The sequence below is a fragment of the Brachionichthys hirsutus genome, chromosome 8 (genome assembly GCF_040956055.1).
Source record: "Brachionichthys hirsutus isolate HB-005 chromosome 8, CSIRO-AGI_Bhir_v1, whole genome shotgun sequence".
Classification (NCBI taxonomy): Eukaryota; Metazoa; Chordata; class Actinopteri; order Lophiiformes; family Brachionichthyidae; genus Brachionichthys; species Brachionichthys hirsutus.
In genome coordinates, this window is record NC_090904.1 from 13,457,603 (window position 1) to 13,482,215 (window position 24,613).

Below are 24,613 nucleotides of genomic sequence, written 5' to 3' on the forward strand. Positions count from 1 at the left end.
GCGTCAGGTCAGGTACTAAATAACAGGAAGTGAAAAGGGGTGTACACACTTTGTTAAGTATGGGTGTGTTTCATGACATTTATAAAGTTTGTTAGCCCGCCTTTGTTTTTAATGGCTTAACAAATTTCACACCGAAATGTAAAGTCTGACTCTGAATGCAAGCCAAAATTAGGAATTTATCACAGATGATTAAAGCTGGATAACATTCCTATATTTTCTCATTTTGATACATATGCACACTTGTTCAGTTCATCTTTACATTTGTTTTTAAAGATCAAAATTAGCCAATCATCTGTTCAGCCTGGTTCCACTAATGTCCTGAATGCACGTATTATTTCCCAGACAAGGACATGTTATTGTTCCTCCTCTAAGTACCCCGTGGCTCTGTTGTTTTTCCTGCTGATAATGTTCTACATGTCACTTGCTTTTGTGTGGGGCTTGGCTTCTTCATATTTATCCTTATGTAAGCTAATAACACAAGAATCAAATGTTTAACTGGGCAACCTTTACCGTATTTAATTTTTCTTTTTTTTTTTTTTACTCTGTACACAGATTTTCAAAATCCACGGCAAGTCCCAAAGGTCCGCAGCCACCTGACCATCAAAGTGAAGTCCAAGCTGATGTCCAGACCGTGTCTTCCTGTTCATAGTCCAAAACCTCCTGTTGCCCCCAAGCCCAAACACGCGTATGGGGAGCCCTGCCTCCAACAGAGCCTAAGCAACGGTGACCTGGCTCACTCAGGTGGAGGGACGGAAGACCTCCTTGAAATGGCTAGTGAAAGTCAGGATAAGGAAGAGAAAAGTGAGGCCGGTGATGGGGTCAGTGACAACGGCATAGAATACAATGACAAGGAGGTCACACCAGAAGAAGAAACTGAAAACGAGAATGAAATAGACATATTATATAAGGATGGTGACAGCGTTGGCTCGGTGGACGCAGTTAAAGCAGACGATGGCTCGACTGTTGACACTACTGAAGATGAAAACGCTGACAGTGACTTGAATCGGTCTGAAGGTGGTAATGGCACCGATGAAGAGAATGCATCAATACGCTCACTTCCTGCTGAAATGGACAATGAAACAGGGAGGAAGGAGGCAGACGATGAGGAACAGAGCTGTATTGAAACAAAGAACTTAGTTTGTGACTTTACGAAACACTCAGACGAACACGACGAGGAGCAAAACCTTGCTGGAACACAAACACTAAGCCTGACTGACGAGGACCGTGATAATGGGCTTAATGAAGTGGACAATGATGTCTGTGAGCGCTGTCCAGGCGAGACAGAGTTTGGAAGTCGAGGATTTGCATTTGGATTCAGCACGCTCCCAACTGTAACTGAAGAGTATCCCTATGATGTGATTGGCCACACAGATCCTGCTAGCGATGCGTGTGAGTCATGTGACCCAGCTGAAACAGGAGATGCAGATGTATGGCAACCAGAACGGGCAACCAAAGATGTTTCTGGCTGTTTTCAATTCACATCCAGCAGCGAGGATGTGTTCGGGCCTTATTCGGTCATTGAAGCTGTGCCGCCAACGATGGCCGACACGGTCGATCCAGAGTGGAGACAGGACGATGCTGACGACAAACCTTTACATGAGACGCAAACAGCTGCTTCATCTAACCAGGAGCCTTTCTACGTTTCATCCGAGGACGTTGACGAGCCAAAGAGGGGGCGAGCCTTCTCGGAACACATTGAGATCGAGGAAGGCACTGAGCAATCTGTTCAGCACAAAGATAAAGCGAAGGAAGGCGAGTCTGCAGACGAGTACGCAAACATCGAAGACTCGCTGTGCGTCAAAGCAGACGACTCTGAGCAGTGCGTCTCTTCTGAAGATTACGTCGAGATAGGTGATGATGACGAAGAAGAAGAAATGGAAAAGAAACACACAAAAGGAAAAAGTGCCAAAGAGAGAACGGCTAAACGAGAGCAGGCCTTCCTGAGCAAGAGAGCAAGCTGCCAACCTCGCCTCAGGTTGTGCAACATCACAGTACCGCCAGGCTTGGACCTGGGTCGCACCCCGGAGCTCACCAATAGGGTGGTGTTTGCCCACACCACCGAGGCCTTTGAAGAAGACATTGAGGAACTGGACTGCCATATTGTGCCTTACTATGAAGACACAGATTCGGACAGTGAAGAGCATATATACGAAGAGGCAGGCTTCGACTCAGAAGGGGAGAACTTTATGGCACTTGATCGGAAGAGCGCAGTCACTCGATCACGCTCGTATTCTGGGAAATTTCCAGGTTATGTTCCAGAGACTGTACCAGAGGAGACAGTGACGGAGTACCAGACTCAAGACTACTGCACGGTGGGGTTGGGTAAGACTGATGAACCACTTAGCCATTCACAGCAGCCTGGGCTAAATAGTTCAATCCCATCTATGACGTCTCACCGCTTTATGTTATATTCCCTGTCTTCTGAGCGTCCGGGATTGTCTTTGACCAGTCCCACAACGATTGGTCAATCTCTGAAGGATGACTTTAGGATGAAGAGGAAAGATGATACACTCTCACTCCCATGCATCATAAACTCCTCTGGAAGCTTCTCCCAGCGTAGCCACCAATCATCCAGTGGTGTTTCCACACCAACCTCTCTTGTGGACATCCCACCACCATTTGAGCTGGCATACATTACTAAAAGACCAGTCACCAAGAGTTCACCGTCCCTCCTGATCCATCATGAACCCAGCGACATACCCAAGAAGACGAAATCCTCCTTCAAGCGCTTTCTAGCACTAAAGTTCAAGAGGAAGTCAGATTCAAAAGGTTTTAGTGATGTAAGTGTACGCTCTTCACGCTCTTCCTCTGAGTCCAGCCACCATGGTCCAGCTCGAGTCATAGAGCTCGATCGCAGAAGCACTGGAAGCTCTCCTCAACCTCAATCCCGCATAGTGAACACTCAGCCCCGCCCTTTAGATGTGCAGTCCCGCTTTGTCCACCATCAGAGGAGTAAATCTTACGGCAGGGGCATCTCCAGAGTGGAATCCTTCGAGGGGAATTCTCGGCGGTCCGCCATGCCGTTGCCTTTGACCAAACCCCGCTCCATCTCTTTCCCTAGTACGGACACATCAGACTATGAAAACATCCCGGCCATGAGCTCAGACTACGAGAACATCCAGATCCCAAGCAGACCGACCAGATCTCGCACTGTGACTGGATTTTTTGAAGACCCAAACAGAACTTCGGCTCCCTGCAATGAGAATGACGGCTATGTGGATATGAATAGTTTCCCTGGGATTGACAGTAAACCACGGGCATCAAGAGCAGACACAGAAAGGTAAAGTAAAACCTACAAAAGTAAAATGGTTTGCGTATTTTTTTGTGTCTCAAGCAATATGATTCACTTACGTTACAAAACCTTTAATTTAGCTGATAAATCTTAGTAATATCATTTCATCTCTGATATTTCTGATGCCAACGCACCCAAAAAAACATTTGAACGTGAAATATTGTGATTTGAGTGATGTGTGTGAAGCCAAATATTCCCTGACTCCTCCTCCTCAGATATCCGTGTTTGCTGGTGGTAATTTGAACATATTTGGGTCAGACTGTTGGTCACACAAAACGAGCCACTGAATAACATCACCTTATGTCTTAGCCAGCAGCATTCCCATTTTCTACAGTAAGTAATAAAACAATTCCATATTTAGCAGAGCAATGACTAAAAGCAATTACCTATTGTAGTCTTAGATTACATATTTTCAAACTGATAAATCAAATTATATTATTTCTGATCACATACAATGCTTTTGCTCATCGTCTTGCGCTTCAGTAAATTAAAAAACTTGTGTCGAGTGCAAGGGAGAATGCTTGCAGCTGGACTTTTAAAGATAAGTACTTAAACCTTGACCTACTTGTACCAAAAGTTAATCTTAGGCCCCTGTCGGCTGTCTCTCGTTTTTCACTTGCCTGATTTAGAGGTCACATCTGGGGCTGCTGCTTCCGCTGCAAGTCTGAGATGATAGAACAGGTAATAGCAATTAGGTGGCTCACTCAGCCCAGTTTATTCGCATGATAGCGAGCTGCAATTAAAGAGAGAAAAGTGTGAAAGAGAACGATGAGGAAAAGGAGAGAGGACTGTGGGGAGGGTATGTGTTAATGGCGGCGCAGAAGAGTAAGAAAACAAAGGATACAATAAAGTAATTACAAGGAGGGGGGGTGGGTCAAGTGAGAGCAGGAGCAAAAGCAGCTCAAGTGTAATCGCTCTCCTCTAGCTGACATATATGGTTAAGTTTAGGAGGGCTCTTATTAAAGTAGCTCCCTCCCAAGTGCTTCTTTTTCCCCGAGCCCTGGAGGGGCCACAGGATTTAATGCAGTATGCGATACATTGAGGAATCACCATCGTCAGACTGTACCAAATTGCCCTTGCCTGTGCCACAGTTTCATCCACTGCAGGCGACAGACTTTTCTCAGTCCTAATAAAATAGTTGTGCTTGATGACCCGTGTGGAGTCAAAGAGACAGCCTATTGTCAAGAGTTTCCTAAAAGGCTTAGGGTAAGCGTGGCGCGTAATGTTTCTTCATTTCATCTACTTGTGTCGTGTCCCGTGCTTTAGAATTTAAGTGTGGCTATTTGCTTTCCTGAATAGTTTGCCTACCTTGAAAAGGGCTCTGCTTGCAACTCTTATAAGTTATTTAAACCTTTTGCAAACACAAAGCTCATTGCTCACCCTTCCATGATTTCCCCTTGGTTTATTTCGGGAACATTTTAATCTTCATACATTTTTCAAACATTTCAGACAATGGCCCCTTTGGTGTTGGCTCTTTCCCCAGTGATGTTATTGATGTGGCTTACTTTGTGGTAGAGGTCTCACACCGCTCACAATGATGCAAATCACCGATCTGTCCTGTCAGCTCCTCTTTGCCGCATTCCCTCTGGATGTGCTTTTGTTGTCACGGTCACTCTTTGGTGTGTCTATAAGGGGCTGCTTTGTGTTTATTGAGGTGTGAGTCTATAAGGATGTGCATATATGCTTACAAAATAAGTCATGCACTATCATTCATTGGAGGTGTCCCAGCACTTTCTGTCTACGCACTTGCTCTAGCTGATGATGTCGGTGATTTATCGAGAACATATTCAACAGTCTGTGTGGTTTTAGACCCACAGAGAAAGAGTGGATTCTTGTGGTGAGGAAAATGAACGAATGGCCTCAGAGCACAGAACACAAACGGTCCGTGTGGACAGCGGCAGACATGCATTTTAAGGAATCGTCACAAAGCTGGTGTGCCACATGCTTGGCTTGTTCCCACTTGTGTGATTAATGTATGCCACCATTCATACAGTACACCAGAGCAAGCGTTCAGTGTTCATTAGTAAGCAGCCATAGTGAACAACGGAGAAACAAAAGGCATGTTAATGATTCATTATAAGCCTAACCAAGAGGAGTGTTCATGCTTGTATGCACATAAACACCAAGTTAAAACTCAGCACCGCTTTATCAAAAATAAGGATCCTGCTGAGAATGCAGCCACAGCAGAATTGTCTTTCCCAAGTAGCTGCTTGGTAATAAACGACTGTTCAAAAGGGTATTTCTTGCCAAATGAATAAAGAAAAAGTGCAGGATCCGAGATGGTGCTCAGCTGAGAGTCCATTAATTAAGCAGCTCCAGGTGGACTCCTGCAGCAATGCAGATGCACCATTGTCCTCATGCGCATAGCAAATGGAGCTATAATGTCAAGCTCGGCAAAATGCTGCACCGCTTCCTCTTCGGGACCATTTTCACTTCTGAGCAGTTCAACATAAACCTCGTCACGGTGATGGCAAAGCCCTGCCAAGGCCTCTGAAACAGCTCCTCCACCCGCTGTTATGGTAGCGTTAGTAGTGATGAGGGAGCCGTCTGAAGTGCATTGTTGTACTGGGCGGTGGCTCTGTGCCGTGTGGTGAGGTGGGGACAGGGCGTGTCGTTGGCTCGCCAGGTCTGGTGCGAGGCGCTTCGAGGTTCATTGCCGGGTCATCCCCGGGGAGGAAGAGTACGGCCTAGGAGCTTCCCACAAGCCTGTTTACAGGAAATGCAGGACGAGGGTGAGGCGCTGGTGCGAGGCTGCGAGGTGGAGACACTCAGAGGACAGATAGGATGACAGGAGGGGAAGGGGATCACTGTGGAGGGGTGGAGGATCGTAACGCTACAGACTGGATACTTGCATCTCTGCCATGGGTCTGAATCACAGCCTGTCGCATGATTTAACACTTATATTATCTTTACATCACAGATGAATCAGCGACATTGGGAGCCCCAGTGTCTTCTCAAATCAGTTCATCAAGCACTGTCACGACAGCCGCAGGCTCGAGGTAATCGTCATCATTAAAAGCAAACAATCCGAAGCTGCTCCCATTCTCCCCAATCCCCTCATCAGCATCCCAATCGTCCATGGTTTGCAGGCTAATGAGGCTCTTCACCTGCTTATATTTGCCATAATAGCACCACTGCACGTAGGAAAAAGCATTGTAGGATTTCACCTAATACATATTTGAATACTCAGAGCTTAGCTCAATTGAGTTACATATTACAAGCCTCATCAAACTCAGAGGAGATCGGTGGGATGCAAGTCTTTCATCGAGCCATTCTGTCCCCCAAATTTGACACAGTAGATTTAACTTTGCCACGTTAAAGAAGACGTCGCATTCTGCTGGCATAATAGCGTCGCCTTAATGGTCTTGTTAAAAGTCTGTACTTATTATAGCATGTAAAAATATCACACATTTGAAGCACATATAGAAACGTCACACTGACAGAGCTGAATAAAGCTGTGAAAATGGGATATGAATGGTGAGCAAAATTTGAAGACGAAATTATTTTAACTAGTTTCATTCATTTCTTTGTAGCTTTCTGTGAGGAGACGCTATAATATATTTTAAATTGTTGCTTACAACTCATTTCTTCTCGCTGGCTTCAATTAAGTTGAGCTACATATTACTTTTGTATCGACTGTTTTGAGTTTTTGCTTTGTGTACATTTTATTTAGATCTTTACCTTTCTATACTGTAATGTTTTGTGTAGTCGGTTTTAATATTGTACTTTCTATTTTATAACTTTATTTCTTTGCCTTAGGGATTTTAAAATTGTACAGTACTTTGGTTAACCTTCTGGATATTTAAACATTCTTTATAAATACATTCGACCTTTGACCTTAACATTACAGCTCAGCCGGCGAAGTTTCACAGATAAGTGAAAAATGTGAAGGTGAGAATCTCACATATGAAGAAATTATCTTCACATCTGCAATAAATCAGATCTTAAGAATGTTTTCAAAGAAGTCCTCCTGTTCTCTTTAATCCATAACATCGCCCGGTCGACCACACAAGGCTGACCTGATCTGATCTGAGGTCAACCATAAGTAATGACCCGCGGGCGCCGTCTTCAGCCCACTCTGCCATTTACTGTATTTGTGTGTGCAGTATGTGATTGTGGTTTGGCGTGAAACTCATTAAATAAGCGGTCGGAATAGAGATGGAGTGGTATTCTCATAGCCGCATACACGGGGTGTTAAAGGACCAACAAAAAAATGGGAGAAATCCCAATTGCTCACAGTTAGTTAAAGGTCAGTGTGGCATCATGAAACGCTTGTGCTATTCCCCGATAGGCCAAAACACAAATACGATGCTTTCACTCTCACAAAAAATGTTCCTGTAAATTAAGATTGTTTTACATTCTGTCTTAAAAACAAATGTAATAACAATCTGATGAGGCTGTGGTGTCTGAGCTGAGCATATGTAGAGTCCGGGCTGATGACAGATCAGCTGTAGGTGAGCCTGGGAGCACAGGTGACCGGAATAAGCTGATTGCAGGAGGAGGATCTGGATGACAGGAGAAGTTAGTGCATGGAAAAGCACAGGCCCGCCTGAAGCTGTGACAAAAAAAAATCCTTTAAATTGAATACAAGTACATCTAACAGTCTGTGAAAACTTTTCAGCCGTTGTGAAATCTGCCAACGACAGCAGAGAACAAGGCGTGCAGCAGCTGTCATGTAGCTGCTATGAAAACGCCAGTTATCAGTCCCGCAATGTGAATTTGGTTAAGCTTGCTCTATGGGTGCTAATGAGCCAGAGGACGTTAGCAATTACCACAGGTAGCATTTAAAAGGATTACGTGTGAAATGACCTAAAACGTGCCCCCTCAGGCAAAAGGATTAGCAGTATATGGACACAACTGTGCCATCTGTGAAAGTAAGGACCCGTGGAGGGGATCAGGACCGACTTTGAGGAGGGAAAAGGTTCAACGATGCACACGGGAAAAGAAAAAATGTATATTTACAGGGGACTAGGAGTCTCGTTAAGTGCTTTGAGAATATGGTACTACAGAAACAGAATATCCTCCTGAGACCCAGCCCGTTGGCATGTCCACTACAGAGGATGTGTCAACGGGCTGGGTCTCAGGAGGATATTGTGAGTAGTACATATGAGTGTGTTTGCACTGCTTGAATTCAGTGTATTGATTTATGGTTAACACAATGCTACTGAAGTGTGGGTACTGGATACTGGTGTAGTATTAAATATTCATATTTCTGCTTTGTCTTTCCCTTGGCAGTGCCTACACAGAACCTTTCCCAATCAATCCTGCCTCTGCCGGGCTGTCGACGGAAGAAGACCACGGACGTACCTCGGAGGAGGAAGAGGGGACTGGGGAGCAAACTTATGACCGACAGGTGAGATGATTTTTATTACCCTCGCCGAAGGGGAGGCGAGGGTATTGCAACTGGGTCCGTTTGTTTGTATGTTTGTCTGTTTACTTGTCTGTCCGAGCGCATAACTCAAAAATTGGGAACTCAATCAACTTGAAAATTTTACACAAGCAAGGTTCTGTCCGTGGCTCGGTCCTCCCCGAGAATGGCGTTGATCCGGATCTGGATCCAGATTCTAGAATTATTTTTACATCTGGAATTGTGCCTGTGCTGTAAACTGCCACTTTAAGAGGGAGGGACACGAATGGCATGATGGGAAAAAGAGTCCAGAAGGAGTCTTGTAGTACGTTCCGGAGCAGCAAGCTAGAGCAGGTTTGGCCCCTCTGATCCGGAAGCCCTGTTTACTGTCTCACAAGATCCAATAGTCTATTGGAGGCGAGGGTCTGCAATCTTTGATTGTCTTTCTAGTTTTATTTTTTTTTGTCGCCGAATGTCATTCCCTTCCGTTTTATCATCGCACATCTGGCGTACGCAGCTGTAAATGACCGTAAGCTGCGACTACGCAAAGACGAGCCCACCTGCAGCCGCCTTGGCATTTGTTGTAACCTTCAGCTATAATAACTTCAAGCGAGGCCCCAACAAAAGAATCACCAAATGCAACGTCTGCAGTGTCCCATTAAAAAAAAAAAAAAAAAAAGATTCCGGATCGAATGCATCAAAATTTATGGGCCGCCTGAGAACTCACTATGTGAAAAGCTTTATTTGAGATGCATGCACCATTAACTTGCTTTCGAGCCCTGCAGATGAGGATGTTAAGTGTTCGATAGATTGGCATTTGTCGAGACTTATCAAAAGATGAGTGAGCGCGATTGCTTTCTCTCTCGTGGAGTTCTGGCTGTCATTTCTTGCTTGCTCTTCAGTTTGCTTTTATCTGTTGCATCTCGTGTTTTTCTGTGTGACTCATTCACCACTTAAGTGTTTTGTCATTGTGATTGATTTGGGGTGATTTCGGTTACGCTGTTCCTCTTGCCTGGGGAGCTGCTCTCTCCCTTCTCTTGTCTTCCCTGCACTCTCGCAGAGTGTAACCTTCTTCTCTTCTTGCTCACAGCAGTGGACTTAATTTGTTCGCAACCTTCATACCTTCAAGGAGAATGTTGAATATTCTACTGTGCTGTGCAAGTGGCGCAGTATTTGGGCTGTACAACATTTACACCGTCCACATGGTGATCTGGATCATCATAAAAATGTTCTAAATAGTTTTTTGTATCTTTTTACACCAACAGGTAAACAACTATTCATCCTCTGCACCGTTTAATCAAATATTACAGATACACTGTTATGTTATCACCTGAAATGGTACCTCCAAACTTCCCCCGTCTTTCTTAAAGTACAAGGGAACCACGTTGCAGCGACTCAGTGCTGGAGCCCAGCATGCTATCAGGCTGCTGCTCCTATCGTTTCCTCAAAGACCAGAGAGACTCCAATTGACTCCAGGAACACTTTTATCAAAGGAAAGCCTGTTTTGGTTTTATTTTGAGGAAATGAGGATCAGCTTTCCTTTACATGCAGTATTTGTGAAATGGCCACGTAGGAAAAAATAACCCTGATAAAGCACTGGGAGCTTTGCCGCTAAACCCCTAAATGGCTTCAGTGTTATGCTTTGGCTCAGATGATTTGAGGCCCTGTGATTAGCCTCTAAATCAATGGGCAGCGTTGTTGTCACCGCACACGCAGACTCTCATACATAATGCATCCAAATTTAAAAGTCCCCTATTTGAGAAAGTCTTCATGTCTGCGCTTCGTCGTAATGAAACAATCGGTCTTATTTTGACGGCAGAAGTCTAACCCTAAAACCTATGAATGTGCTTTTTTTTTTTTTTTTTTCTCCTGTCCTATCCTTGTCTGCTGCGTGTTCCTCGCTCCACGTTTCAGATGAATAAGTGTCCACAGAGATCCTTTCACCATTTGTTCATTCGTCTCCTTCTGTTCTCCCTCCCTGTCCCCCAGATTGATGGCCGGTCGCGAGCCTTCTATGTCGCCAAGGAGCTGGTCGACTCCGAGAGGCTGTGAGCATCGCCTGCAAGGCGGATTTCTTCATTTTCACACTCGTCCTGCATGCCATCACACGCAAACGCACTTCATCGCTTCGCTTCCCTATAGCTGGTGTCTTTCCCATTCCTCCTCTATCCAGCTGCATGCAGAGACGCTGACAGTCGATCATAGAAACATCTTGTGTAGCGTATTAAATACAGCACTTCTGCCTTGTTAACCCGTCCTCTGATGTACTGTAAGTCATGTCATTTAATCAGCCTCATAAACAGACGGATGACATTGTGTATAGAAGGTTGTCAAGTCCACACTTTACTGCAACGTTTTCTCTTTCTCTTTCTTTCCCAGACATGTCAGCAACCTCAAATCCCTTCAAGAGGTAAGACAACCCTCGCTGCAGCCATAAGCATGTCTCATTAGCTTTGACTGCCTCCTGATTCCAGGCCTGTCAAATGTTCCCAAAAGCCTGCTGATAGTATCATGTGATCCTGTGTGTCTGCTCCCCAGTCTCTGTCTCCCTCTCCTCCTCCTCCACACCATTCCAGTGATCTGTTCAGGTTTATCAGTGTTGTTGCAGCCAGATCTACTTCCTGGTAGTTGACATGCTGTCCTCTGGTGCGGTCAGTTGCATGACGGAGCGAGCGCCCATTGGGTTCTCTGGCCGACGCTGCCCGAGTTTGATTTTTGTAACCAGATGAGCAAATAGTGTAAATAAAGTTCTACACAGAAAGCCGTTGGGGCCTTTATACTTTGAATCTTTGAGCTCCATCTTACCAGCACAGCTATAAAATGGCTAATTTTGCTGCCAGTAGCTCAGCAAGTGTAGTTAATGGAGAAGAGAAGATTCAAAGGTGAGTCATGGAAAGTCTCTCAAGGTCGATGATGCGTCACGGCCGTTTCCATCGTTTCTCAATCATTACATGTCAGAAGACAGACCGCATCCCTGCACAGTCTGACAAAGGTGACTGTTCACCAAACACAGCAAAAAGGTCATGAAAATAATAAGAAATAAAAAAAACACCTTTGAGTCAAAGAGGAGAGATCACACGTTTTAAAGAATGGTGTGAGAGCTGCTAACGGGGCGATGGTTTCTTGTGCGTATGTGAAAGAGGAAGACTCATTGAACGCAGAAAAGCCTCCACCATCTAACCTTGAACAAGGTCGTAACCTGAATTTCTGATGTTTGCCCCCTCGCCATGATTTATGAACGCCTGCCGTTGGAACAAAAGCGTCATGTATAATTTGAAGCCATTATACAACAACTAATGCAAATATTATACGGCGGACCCGCCGAGTAACCAGATATCTGACATCTCATCGCGATGCTCTATTAAACTAATTAGCTCCTGCATGCTAGAGCGCAGACAGAAAAATATGTCGGACGTCAATATGAGCATCTCAGACGTGAGATTTTGACAGTAACGTAGCCTAAACTATAACATCTATTATTCCAATGTTGCCGTTGCTGTTCATTGAATCTTTCTGCCACCTTTCAGAGGGGACGCTGAGGTCTTGCTGATCAGCTGTTGCACTTGTGTAGAGTGTTATTAAGGGCTTATTACGTATAATGATGTCTTGATGTGTTGGTCTGTTGGATACTGACTGACTCATAATTAGCATGGCCTGAGAAATTCATCCGGGTAACACAACATGCATGAGGGGGGGAACGACGACACACATGAGCTATTGTTCCATTGTTTGATAAGGAATAACAAGAACAGAAAGAATTTCCAGACCCCGTCTCCACAGAGGAAGGGAGACCGTGCTCCTCCTCTTAAAGGCCTTAAAGCTTTGAAATCAGCTGCTTTTGGTTGCTTCTTGACCTGCCTTACATGAGGAAAATTGGGATGAGTTGGAAAGTAAAGCTGCTCACGCTCACTGGTGTGTGTGTGTGTGTGTGTGTGTGTGTGTGTGTGTGTGTCCCGGCAGACGTGATGAATGTGAACTCAAATGCAATCCATTGTGCATGATCTGTCATGCTCTGAAGTGTCCAGTGTCACCCCCATTACCTCACTGCCAACTGGGACGACTCTGTTTGTTTTATGCGTGTGCTCGACACAGAACTGGAAGTCGGGCGCCAGATATCTATTCCTAGCGGACACGCCGGATCTTTATGACGTTAGTTTTCCAGAGAAAGCTGAGATTTATCTATTTTATCATCTATTTCTGCTCTTCGGTATAGAGATCACTCACATGCCGTGACTTTATATATCGGTCCGGCAGCTATCACACTGCATCCATTAATGCACGTTTCCTATTCTTTATGTTTGCTGAGTGGACACAGACAAGTCCAGATGAATTTAGGTCCGTGTTGCCGATACAAAAGTGAGGATGATACACAAAGCAGCATCGAGTCACTGAGCACCAAGGTCATTAAACAAAAGCACCTGGCAGTGCTGCTTCACCTGGAATCAGCCCAATGATGATTTGAAGGGAGGGTGACAGGAAGGATGTTTAGGGAGTATCAGAACCACCTTCTCGTTCATGAATTCCTCTATGCCTTTCATTTCTCCCACATTCCCTCCCTTCCTCTTTTCATCTTAACTGCCGTTTCCTACATTCCTTTCCGCACATGCCCTATTTTTAAAAAAAAGCCTTTCTTCCCCTCCCTTATGCAGGACTTTAGGTCAGCAGTGACCGAAGCGGTGGGCGAGGAAGGGGAGCCTGTGCTTGAGGAGCACAGATTAGGGGAGATACTGGGCTTGCTCCCCCAGGTCTACAGCCTCCACAGCAGCATTCTCGCTGAGCTGGAGGAACGCATCAGTCAGTGGTAAAAGACAATGTGTTTTTTTTAAGGGCTGATTTGACAGTTTTTGTCTGAAAATCGCATCCGAGAAATTCGAAATGAGCAAAATAGTGCACTGACTAATTTTCCTCTTTGTGTAGGGAGGACAGCCAAAGGATCGTGGACGTCATCCTGTCCCGCCGGGAGGACTTTGGGGTGTTTGACACCTACATCTCCGAGTATGATCGCAGCATGTCCTTACTGGAGGAGAGCTGCAGGGACAATCCGGCCTTCGCCGCCATCGTCAAGACATTTGAGGTAATAAACGACTGTGTAAACCAATTACAGCCTCTTCAGCTAAAGACAGGTCTTAGGTTCTCTTCCCATGTTTGAGGAGTGAGAGTGAAGCATGGTGGGTGATCACACCTGGTTTTTCTCCTTCCCACCCAGTCGGCGCCTTTCAGCCGATGTTTTGTCACCCGGGAGACAATGCCTGTCTCTATCGCAGCCCTCTCTACGGGACTGACCTTTCCACCATCATGCTCACATATTTCAAACACACGCGGCACAAGAGGCGATTTTTTTTTTGTCTGCCGTGGATCATCCTTCATACTTAATCGCTCCTGGAAAGCTGGAAAGTGGTATTTGAGCGACAAGATCAAGAGCCAGCAGAGGTTTGCTCTAAAACCACGACGGCGGGCCGGAGATTATGTGCTTCAGCCCCGCATCCTTCACCTGGTAACAATATAAGGAATGCCATAGATAAGACCACAGCGGTGTGGGAACAGATTTCTTTTTTTGTCCTTATTTATAAAATCAAATCACATTCGAGGTCAGCTTAAGTAATTATGTATTGCTTTATCTCTTCAATTTGAATTATACCGCTTCAATAAAAAAATAACCTCCATGATTTTCTTTATTCAGCAAGTTCACTTCAACACCGCTCTATACATATTCACATATGAGCAGTTCCACGCTGTTCTGTGTTTCACTGCGACGGGTCACAGGCGGTTCCAGTGTGATAAGAAAACCGAATGGACAAGGCACCAACTGCCTACTCTCATGAATATTCAGCAGCAGCTGCACCGCCACGGAAAACTTTGGCTCTGCCAGACTGTGTTGGCGTGGAGGTGAAAGATTGAGACTTTAAACCGTCACGACCTTTAGCGTCTTACGCCGTGTTCCCACTCTTGGTCTACACATGCTAATAATTTTGCTTCTTGATGATTTTCCTCAAAGTTATCGCCTTATTTTGGCATCGTGATGTTAAAACTGGTCCCTATTCTCAAATCACAATTGTTATCTTGGATTTTCAAAGAAGGCTAAGAAATGTAAGAAATAAACTCTTATTATCTAAGTGCGCGAGGAGGTTATTTCCCACTCCTCACTTGTGTCCATTTTAAAGCTGTGATTCATCTTACAACCTATAATTAACACCCAGAGGCATATGCAATTACATTACACTCCTGCTGCATACACACACACTGCATATTGAATTTATGTTTCCCATATTGCATGTAGGCCCATAATATGAGGACTGGCCTCCCTAACCTCCCACGCCAGGGCACAGTATGTATATGATGGATGCTGCTTTGGAGCAGAGCGCTGCCATGGGAATAGCAGGGCGTGTTTGACCCCATTGTAACGAGGCAGAAGGAGGGCCGAGGGAAAGCAGGGTGGACTGTCGAAGTCACAGGATGCGCCGTACCTACTGCTGAGAGCAACAGCGTCCATTTATCTGTTCGCCGTGTGACACTTTCGAGTGATTACACCCCGCAGAAGAGGAAAGGCTGATTCTTCCATCAGTTTTCCTGCATTTAAAACTTACTTCTAAACCAATCGCCGCAATTTCTTTCCCTTTGTCGGCTTCGAGACTTAAACCCTTACCTGCATCAGCACCTCCCTTGCCCCCCTACACCTCCCTGCTCCTCGGCCTCCGTTGCTACAAGCCAAACTCCAGCAGCGTAAGTGGTAGTAATTTCATTGTGGATGTGGCGATGACAGTGATGAAGTAGCCACGGAAGCCCGGATCAGATCAGAGTTGGACCCTTGCAGGATTAAGTCCTCCTTTCCACAGCGGCTCGCTTGTTTACCACATCATCCGTGAACACTGGCTGAGAGTGTGTGCGCGTCTATATTGGCTTTCTGTGTGCGTGATTGTTGATGTCCACACACAAATTGCGCGGATGGTGCGAGATCTTTCTTCCAAAGCACACCAGCTTGAATTTGTATTCGTGTCATCGCCTGCGTTTGTGTAACGCCTGTGTGTTTCCTCTCGTGGAAGAGGCCCGGGAGAACAGGAGGAGACTGTGCAGCAGGTGGACAGAAAACGATAGAGGGAGCGAGAGCGATGGCGTGGATTCCTTGTAAAGGCAGCTGGGCAATGAGGCAGACATGAGCTAATTAGAGAAGCAGCCCCCTCTACAACTGCCCAATTAGATCTGTGTGTGTGTGTGTGTGTGTGTGTGCGCGCAGGTGGGAAATCAGCTGGCTGTGATGGAGTCTGTAAGGTGTGTTTGCTTGCATGTGTGTTTTTCTTTCTTTTTTTGCTCACCCAAATGAGCCAGACACTAATTATCACCCCTGCAAGGACACTTCTAGAGAACAAGTGTCAATTGCGTGACAATATGCAAGCAACACTTGAGAACGGATGTTCTTATAATGGCAACCTGCTTATTGTGGTGCTCGATGTGAGTGATCATCAGGAGAGGGGATGAATGAGCGAAGAGTGTCGGGGGGGAAAGAAAGTCTGCAAAGTGGAATCAAATAAAGGTTCTCGACTAGCATGACAGAATTCACAAAGGCCTGTTTCTTTACAAGAGAGAGAGAGAAACTCTATACTTCTGACTTCTGGGCTCCAGGTTGTGATAATGAAGACGGAGTTGTGTGTTTAATTGACATTACCTTCCCTCCCCGATAATGTATGCTATGTATTTGTGACTAAGTCTGGGATGCAGTGTTTGTCTTCATGGGTTCTTCACGTCTTTTGTGTGCAGCGCAGTAAATAAGATGAGGGTGCTGACTTCCTGCAGGGCGCTATCTGTGCCTCTCTTATAATGGATAGCACCTCAATTGGATTAGAAATGACTGTGTGTGTGTGTGTGTGTGTGCACCCAGTCCTCCGTTGCTCCTCTACAGCTCAGGGCATAAATACACGTCGGAGACAATTAGATCCTGATTGATTTTCTGAAGTTCTCTTTGATTGTTCCAATTTCTGTCCCTTTTCACTTGCAAATGACTCGAAGAGAAGAAGGGTGGGAGTTGTTTGGGGTGTTTTCTGCACTGGAGAGCTGTGTGAAGGTCGCCAGTCTGACCGTGTCCTATTGGTCACTGGTGACCTTGACTTGAGATGTGGGTTTCTGGGTGGGCTTCAGGGACATCACCCAGCGTTGTGATGTGAAAATTATTTGAACATTTAATTTCACTTATCAGATGTCAGAGGTTATTATTGTCATTTTTTTGCCTTTGTTGGACATTAAAAGTGACAAATGCTGACGGGGGACTGGAGGAGACAGAGAGACGGCGGTGAAGGTCGACGGCCAGGACTGGAAAAACTTTATTAGCTAATAAAAGAATTGTCACGTAACAAACCGAAGATTTGACTGAGTGAATGTGACGAGTTTAAAGTACCTTTACTGTACAGCTGTTGCATATTTCAATATCCCATGTTTAATGAATTATGTGTGTGTGTGTGTGTGTGTCTGCAGACAAAAAGCCCAGAAGAAGCTGAAGTGCCGATGAAGCACCAGCTGCTGCAGGTGATCGTGAGAGTACTTCAGTACAGAATGCTGCTCACAGGTAACGCAGACAGACACACACACAATACAACGTCATGTGACAGCTACACACCAGTGTACTATCGAATTATAATTATATAAGGGAGTATTTGTTATTTTACTTGCCCTCCTTGTTTACCTGAGGAAAGCTGCAGGCCCCTCCCTCCGCATTGAATAACCATATTTATTTTTATGTAAAAACCAAATTCGAGTAGCTCATCAGCAAATTCCCACAGCGTGGAAGGGGTGAGAATTATCACCACAGCAAACGGCTCATTTCTTCAGCTAAATGCGATTCCTTCCGGCATCATCCAACAAAACTGTGTGCAGGATCTGTGTGAATAACGGGCCATGCCGCGCAATACCAACACAATTTAATCAGCCTACATATCACACACGCCTCACAGCGTGCACACTGCTGGCATTAGTCTCACATGCATATTAAGTAGGGGGGGGGGGGGGGGAGCTAGACATTAAGTATAAGCGTCCTGGTATCTCTGATGGAATTCATCCCTGAACGCTGTTTTATTCAGAGCAATTCCACTAATTTAGTATCATTATTTATTCCACAATAAACCTGGAATCGCTGTGTAGCAGCAGAATATGGGCGTCAGGTCCATCACTGTCCCGTGGCTTCAGTTTCTGTGTGCTGTAGAACGAAGTGTGTTTTTTATTTCAGCAGCTTGATCAGCATTCTTCCCTGTTTTGACTCGTTTTTCTGTGTCCCTCAGATTACCTCAACAACCTTTCCCCTGACTCTAAAGAGTACGAGGACACACAAGGTGAACTTCCAGGATGAAGCCTTGTGATCTATGTGACTTGCAGCTGTAACAACGGTGCCTTAGAACGGCGGAGACATGCCGGAGACACGCTGAACACACGCGTTTGTGCTGCAGCTGCTCGACACGCATCAGGCCCGAGATGTCTTTGCCGGATTTTATTTGTGCATAACTCGTCCCTCTTTCTCCGTCTCCTTGTTTCACAGCTGCCTTGGTGACCGTGTCCGAAGTGGCGGACCAGGCCAACGACAATCTGAAACAGGGGGTGAGTTTAGCGTTTGTCTTTTTAACTTTCAGACACGACTTTATACGCCTTTCGGCAAAGAAGCTGCTATTTTCAGACTGACGGGACGGAATGTGAAAATGTCCTGGAGGAAAGAAACACTGGGGTGAAGGGAAGGCACCGCTTGGTGTTGTGCCTCCACGGCCTGTTGATCAGCAGCAGGGATGAGCGATGATGATGTCATCAGAATGTCCCAGGGGTCTCAAATACAAGGGGGGCAGTTCATGTGAGACAGGAAGAGAATTCACCCTCCTCCATGCTGTCTATCTCACCTCTCCGTCAGGGTTCCCTTTGCCTCGTGTATTTATCACACTTCCTCTTCAATGCACACACACACACACACCTACACACACACACGCACACACAGGCTCACAGACAGTGGAAACACAAGCTCTGCCTCTGTTCCCTTCATTCAGTTTTCAGTGTCTCATCCTTCTCCGCCTCCCTTTCATTCACAAACAAACAGGGATTGTTTCATTCTATGTCTTTTCCTCCGTCGTCATCCCCCTCCCCCCCCCGCAGGAGAATGTACTACGTCTGGTCCACATTGAATACAGCCTGAAGGGCAAGAGGGATCTCCTGAAGCCTGGAAGGGTGAGCATCATGTGCAAATGTAAAAATCTCAACATAAATCCATCCATCTATCTGGAATAAATAAAATGTATTAATAATACCAACAACAAACCCATTATGGCTTAGTTAGGCAGATATAACACACGTTATAAGCGTGACATGCCTTTCTTCTGCTCTTCTGTGCCGCGTGTTTGGGCAGATATTCGTCAAGGAGGGAACACTCATGAAGGTGTCCAAGAAAAGCAGGCAGCCGCGCCACCTGTTTCTGGTATGTTTCGTCTTCCTGCCCTATAACGAGTGTTTAATCCAAAGTTTTCTTCCTTTGCGTCCTTCTGTCGCGCCACACTGTGTGCATCACATCTTTGGGAAACATGCTCGGGGACCGTGTTGCAGAGTTGGACGTGTGCGCCTGAATTACAGCTCACATTTGTCAGTTTGAAATATTTGCATAAAGACTGGAAGCAGATGGGGGGGGGGGGCGCCCTGGCCCTGTTAGATAAGATTAAAGCAGCCACCCCCCAGCAGCTCTGAAGGTCAACCATTAATTCTTTTTTGTAAAAACGACAGTTGGTTTTGTTAAGTGGGCCAATTACATTTTCATAATTGATCCTGAGACCTCTGCGTTTCTATTGGCTGTAATCCCTGAGACATGTGTGCATTTGAGAAGCGTATTTATTTGAATGGTTTAAATTCCCATCTAAATTGCTACCAACTATTCGTTATGTCTCTCAGCTATCATAATATAGCTGATATGTTCGGTTTTTGGGCTCAGTGATCAGGATTCGTGGATTCATCAGACGTGTTGTTTAATGAGCTTCATGGGTGTTGCTATTTTTCCTTTTGGATGGAGTCTGCTCGGCTGTTTACCCCTCAGACACACAAGGCCAAGGCTGTAAGACCTCCACTCGGCACCACACCCATCAAGACAGGTCCTCCCTCTCGGCTCTTCTCCCCTCCCGGGCTCGGGACTTGTTTTCCAGGGCTTCACTTCCTTACAGGATGTTTGGTGTGGGTCACTGGATGTTGGCTTCCTGTGTACTGGGAGGAGACTGACAGCAAAACGAAGGCCAGACACCCAGTATAGTGAAGGTGGGAGGCGGAGGAGGAGGAGGAGGAGGAATGGTGGTGCTGCACAAACATATAGCATGAAATAGTGAAGCCCACTCTATTGTTCCAGGGGCAATTACGCAAGTTGTGAGTAATGCTTAAGCATCACATCGGCAGGAGCTGCTCTTGGGATTGCAGAATGCATCACATCGCGACGGATGCAAAAACAGAATGCTGCTATTAAAGTGTGCCATTTAATAGGATTCTGATTCTGATTCTGATTCTGAAAGGTGGAAGAGGTGAAGGATGAGTGGATCAGATGACATGTTTGAGATGCCGAGGGGTCAAGTAGCTCCTTGCTGTAGGAAAGTCCTTAATTTCTAACTTTTGGAAGAAATCTTTGAGACTGAGCAGAGCAGGGTGGAGAAGACGGCTGCGGTGGCTGCAGCCCAGAGGTCGGAGGCACAGCTCGGACTTGGCTGCAGTGTGCCGTTTAATCTCCATCGGGCCAACCCAAGACTGTGACTGTTTGTGTTGTTGTTGTGGTGGTCGGTTCCACCCAGTTCTGGTTCTCATTGTAGCCTGAGAAGGCTGGGAGGGCGAGGGGAGGCCCCCGGAGCCTGGAGCAGAGTGAAGAATTCCTGGATGCTGCCTTCACAGCCCCAGCGGATGTTTAGAGCACACATTAGGTGTGACCAATGATGTCACCTCTTTTGTCTGGGGAAAAACTGAAATACCTCGAGCAACACAATGGAATCTCAGCGTGGACTCTCTTTTGGTCTGACAAGCAAATAAACACTTTTGATGCCTGATTTTGTTACGTTCGGACATTTTCTGAGGGTTTGTGGTGACATGTTTGAAAAGATAAAAGAGCAAATCAGTTAAATTCATTAAAAAGTTCAATAGAAATGATAAAACATTGAAAGTCCTCTCAAGAAAATAGGAATAAACAAATAAAGATTTGTGCGCTGCAATTATAGGTATCTCTCAAAAGACAACACCGCCACCATGTGGTCAGTAGTGGTAGTGCATTGGTGGAAGGTTACCCTTGAAACTATGATTCTCATTAAATGGTTTTACTCATTTAAAGAACTTGACAAGAAAATGAAATCTAACATCTTTTCTTATTTCCTCTCTCCCTTTTCCTTATCAGATGAATGATATCATGCTATACGCCTACCCTCAGCAGGATGGAAAATACAGGCTGAAGAACACTCTCTCTCTCTCCGGGATGAAGGTACGGTCACTTTTCCCTCTGCTAAAATCTCAAATGATCTCCGACCTGACGCACAGTGTTTCTGACTGAACTCGCATCTGAACACACACACACACAGGTGAGCAAAGCCGTGCTCGACAACGTGCTGAACTGTCTTCGGGTCGAGGTGTCCGATATCACTATTACACTCTCAGCCAGGTGAGACGTCAGAATCTCTCCAGAGTATTAGTCCTAAACCCATCAGAGGTTTCAGGTGTGATGGTTTGTTTCTCTCTACAGCTCGGTTGGAGAGAGGGAGGACTGGTTCCACACACTGAGTCGAGCCATAGCAGACCATGCCGCGGGACTTTGTACGTTTGGTGGACCTTGCACCGAGGTAAGAATAATGGGAAAGATAATGGAATTCTTCTTCAATTCATCCAAATCTGCAGTGATTCCCGCAAAACTCTGTTCTTCCATTCCGAAAAGTGATTGCCAGGTAGGTTTTGTAACTTCCTCAGTGGAGTAACATCTACCACGAGAATCATTCTGACCTTGTCTGGTGTCCTACAGGCACGTGAGAAGTTGTGGATGGACCTGGGTGAGGCTGCTCCTGTGTTGGTGCCGGTTTCCCATGTGATGATGTGCATGAACTGTACCTCCGATTTCAGCCTCACCCTCAGGCGACACCACTGCAACGCCTGCGGAAAGGTCGGATACCCAGATCGGAAGACTGATCAGGATGGCAGGACGTTGTCTCTGTGGGGTTTGTCATTCATTTGTTCCCTCTCTTTGACTAGGTGGTGTGCCGTAGTTGTTCCAGAAACAGATACCCTCTGAAGTACCTCAAAGACAGGGTGGTCAAAGTGTGTGATCACTGCTACACCGAGCTCAGGAAGAGAGGTGAGTCTCAGCTTTCTGTGTAGAACAACCTTAGTGTGTTTCTCCCTCTGATTGGATGCTCACTGCGCGTGTCAGCAGGTGGCAGCGTGTCGGGGGGGTGTAGTAGCGCCGGTCCTCGGACTCCTAGGACTAGCCGTCCTCTGTCTGCGGTCTTCCAGAGCCTACAGACCCCGAGTTTGTGGAAGAGCAGGAAGAGCAGCTCCCCTCTGAACCAGGTGGGCCACACCCCCCTTTGTCAAATGCATTCAATGATCACTATCTCACCGACCTCTCATTGGTCAGCTTGTTCATTTTGTCCTCTTTTCTTTCAGTACGTGCAATAATGTAGTTGTTGTTCTGCATTCTATCAGATCTCTCTTACCGTGGAGGGCTCCACCATAAGCGGCAGCCTTCAGCGCCGGAAGAAGAGCAAGAGGAAGTGGAAGCGGCTGTGGTTCCTCCTCAAAGACAAGGTGCTCTACACCTTCACAACCTGTGAGGTGAGGGGGCACAGAGTCTCCCACACCAGCCCCAAAATTCTCCCACCAACTCACGACTGCTTAATCACAGAGGCGTTGACTCGCAGCCCGTGCCTGCCTTCCTTCTTCTCCACCTCTGGCCGGTGTTTTCCACCTTTCCTCCTTTCATCGCGGCCGTTTCACGTGACTGTCGAAGGGATTCTCTGTGCTCTCTCTCTGTTTCTTGCCGCGTGCATCTGAGTGTCGCACCGCTTTGCTCATGGGCACAAAGTTCTTATGAGTCGTGCTGACGGTGAGATTGGGTTTATTAACTGGCATTCGATTTCCTCGCCCTCGTTTCTTCAGGATAAAGTGGCTTCGGAGAGTCTACCTCTGCAGGGCTTCACTGTGAAGTTGACCGAGAGGCCGGAGGGAGAGGAAAGCAGCAACGTGTTCCACCTCTACCACAAGAAAACCCTGTACTACACCTTCAGGGCGGATGATCGACACACGGCACGCAGGTGGGAGCAGCAGCTGTTTGTACGGCAAGAGATGAGGCTTTCTTTATGTGCTGATATCAGACGTCTGTTGAGTGTTTGTGTTTAATCTAACAGCAGTAAAGCTATTAGCTTAACAGATTGTGACGGATGACAACCGGCATCACACCGGTTTGATGAATTGTGTCGTTCCAATCGCAGTGGTTGAGCATTAAAGTGGGCGGGACGTGTTTATCAGAGGACATTTGCTTTGTGTAAAGGCAGCTGTAATAATGGCTGTCTGCTCTTTACTTTGATCGAGTTGTTATTTGCTGTCAGCTTCTTTATGTCGAGGATGCTATTAGCAGCAGACCTGAGAAGTCAGCCGCATTCATATATGAACTGTTATCTCGTCACTCGCCGTGTAGACTGACTGAACTGTTTACCATGCATGAGGTGTTTATCAGGTATAAAAACAGACGTTTGAGATTAAAAAACATTAAATCAAAAAAATCACACAAAAGACTTTTTTTAAGTGCACTGTGTGTTTTTAATGCTGCGTGACGGTAGATTTAATACTCTATTTCTTGTGTCTTGTCAAGCTCCAGCAGTGGAGAATGTGTTCACATTGTCATCGGCCCACTGTCAAATGCCCCTTTACGAGTCTGACACTCGTGTTCCTTCTCCTGTGTTTCAGGTGGGTCAATGCCATCGAGGAGGCTACGGTTTTATAGCACCTACCCGCCGGTGCTCCGCTAGAACTCCTCTGTGGGAAAGTACACAACTACCTGCTGCCTAAAGGATCGCATACGTAATGCTGCCACCCAGTGGTAGGGAGGAGCAGGGCAGAGGGTGGCTCCTGGTGTTTGTGGGTCTGAATATGATCCGTCAGGCTCCACTGATCCATCCAGGGTCATGGAAACTTCTCTAAGAGAAATGCTTCATCCAAAATAAACATTTTACCCACAGCTTTTTCCAAGGACCCTGCCACAAGTATTCTCTAAGAGTATTTTTTATTTTTATTTTGCTTTGCAGCATTTTGGTGCCTTTCTTTCCTAGGTTCCTTCCGATCATCACACCATTCATGTGTTTTGTGATGGATCACGTCACCCATTTTGCTCCGGTAATATTCACAGCCAGTAAAAATTGAAAATATTTATCTTAGAGACATTCGCTGAATATATATTGTGAAGTATACGCTGCAGACGTTGCAGCGGCTTATATGATCTGTGTGTATAGAAATGGTGTTCTGATGTTTGGAGTAAGATGTCATTTTTTTAATCGCCATGGCGTACACATGATGTTTCTTGTGGAGTGTTACCGTCGTATTGAATCTACAGCGCAATGGAATGACCTTCAGCATGACAGCCATTCAGCAGCATGTCAAGAGACAAACGCTTTCAGAGACACTCTGTGTTTGGATCTGTAGGTTTTGGATGAATCTTCCATGCATCTGGAGTGCCAGTTGATTTCTTCCATTAGAATGCAGTGCAATTTTTGCAAGCAATGATGAATGTGCCTGATATTAAATTGTATACCTTGTTTGTCATTTGTTATCACAGTACTGTACCGTTGTGTCTCCAGAAGAGACATTAATAGCCGTTGCTTTTTTATCTACTCTTTTGTACTTTATGTTCTAGGTTTTTAAACAATTCACTTATAGCCTGGCAACACATTGTTGTGGTAGATAAAATAATTTACATGCTTTTTTTTAAAACTGGAGTTTCTCTCCTATCTACAGTTTTTACA

The 24,613-nt window shown here is 45.7% G+C and overlaps 1 protein-coding gene across 1 annotated transcript; it reads left to right on the plus strand.

Moving 5' to 3' along the window:
* The first annotated feature begins 605 nt into the window (after positions 1 to 605).
* Positions 606 to 23,671, plus strand: fgd5a (FYVE, RhoGEF and PH domain containing 5a). The gene is made up of 20 exons (XM_068742529.1): positions 606 to 3,280; positions 8,528 to 8,645; positions 10,629 to 10,687; positions 11,019 to 11,049; positions 13,289 to 13,440; positions 13,557 to 13,713; positions 17,103 to 17,193; positions 17,903 to 17,953; positions 18,157 to 18,215; positions 18,756 to 18,827; positions 19,006 to 19,074; positions 21,007 to 21,090; positions 21,188 to 21,267; positions 21,349 to 21,445; positions 21,622 to 21,759; positions 21,849 to 21,951; positions 22,030 to 22,166; positions 22,302 to 22,430; positions 22,755 to 22,909; positions 23,562 to 23,671. Exons 1-20 carry the CDS (start codon positions 621 to 623, stop codon positions 23,596 to 23,598), a joined length of 4,479 nt encoding a protein of 1,492 aa, XP_068598630.1. The 5' UTR covers positions 606 to 620; the 3' UTR covers positions 23,599 to 23,671.
* The last annotated feature ends 942 nt before the right edge of the window (positions 23,672 to 24,613 follow it).

What these genes read in the sequence shown, in the direction of transcription:
- fgd5a (XM_068742529.1), top strand. Translation starts at nt 621, where the DNA reads ATGTCCAGACCGTGTCTTCCTGTTCATAGTCCAAAACCTCCTGTTGCC. An exon ending in TCTCTCTCTCCGGGATGAAG is followed by an intron (nt 21,091 to 21,187) that starts GTACGGTCACTT and finishes ACACACACACAG; the next exon opens with GTGAGCAAAGCCGTGCTCGA. An exon ending in ACTATTACACTCTCAGCCAG is followed by an intron (nt 21,268 to 21,348) that starts GTGAGACGTCAG and finishes TTCTCTCTACAG; the next exon opens with CTCGGTTGGAGAGAGGGAGG.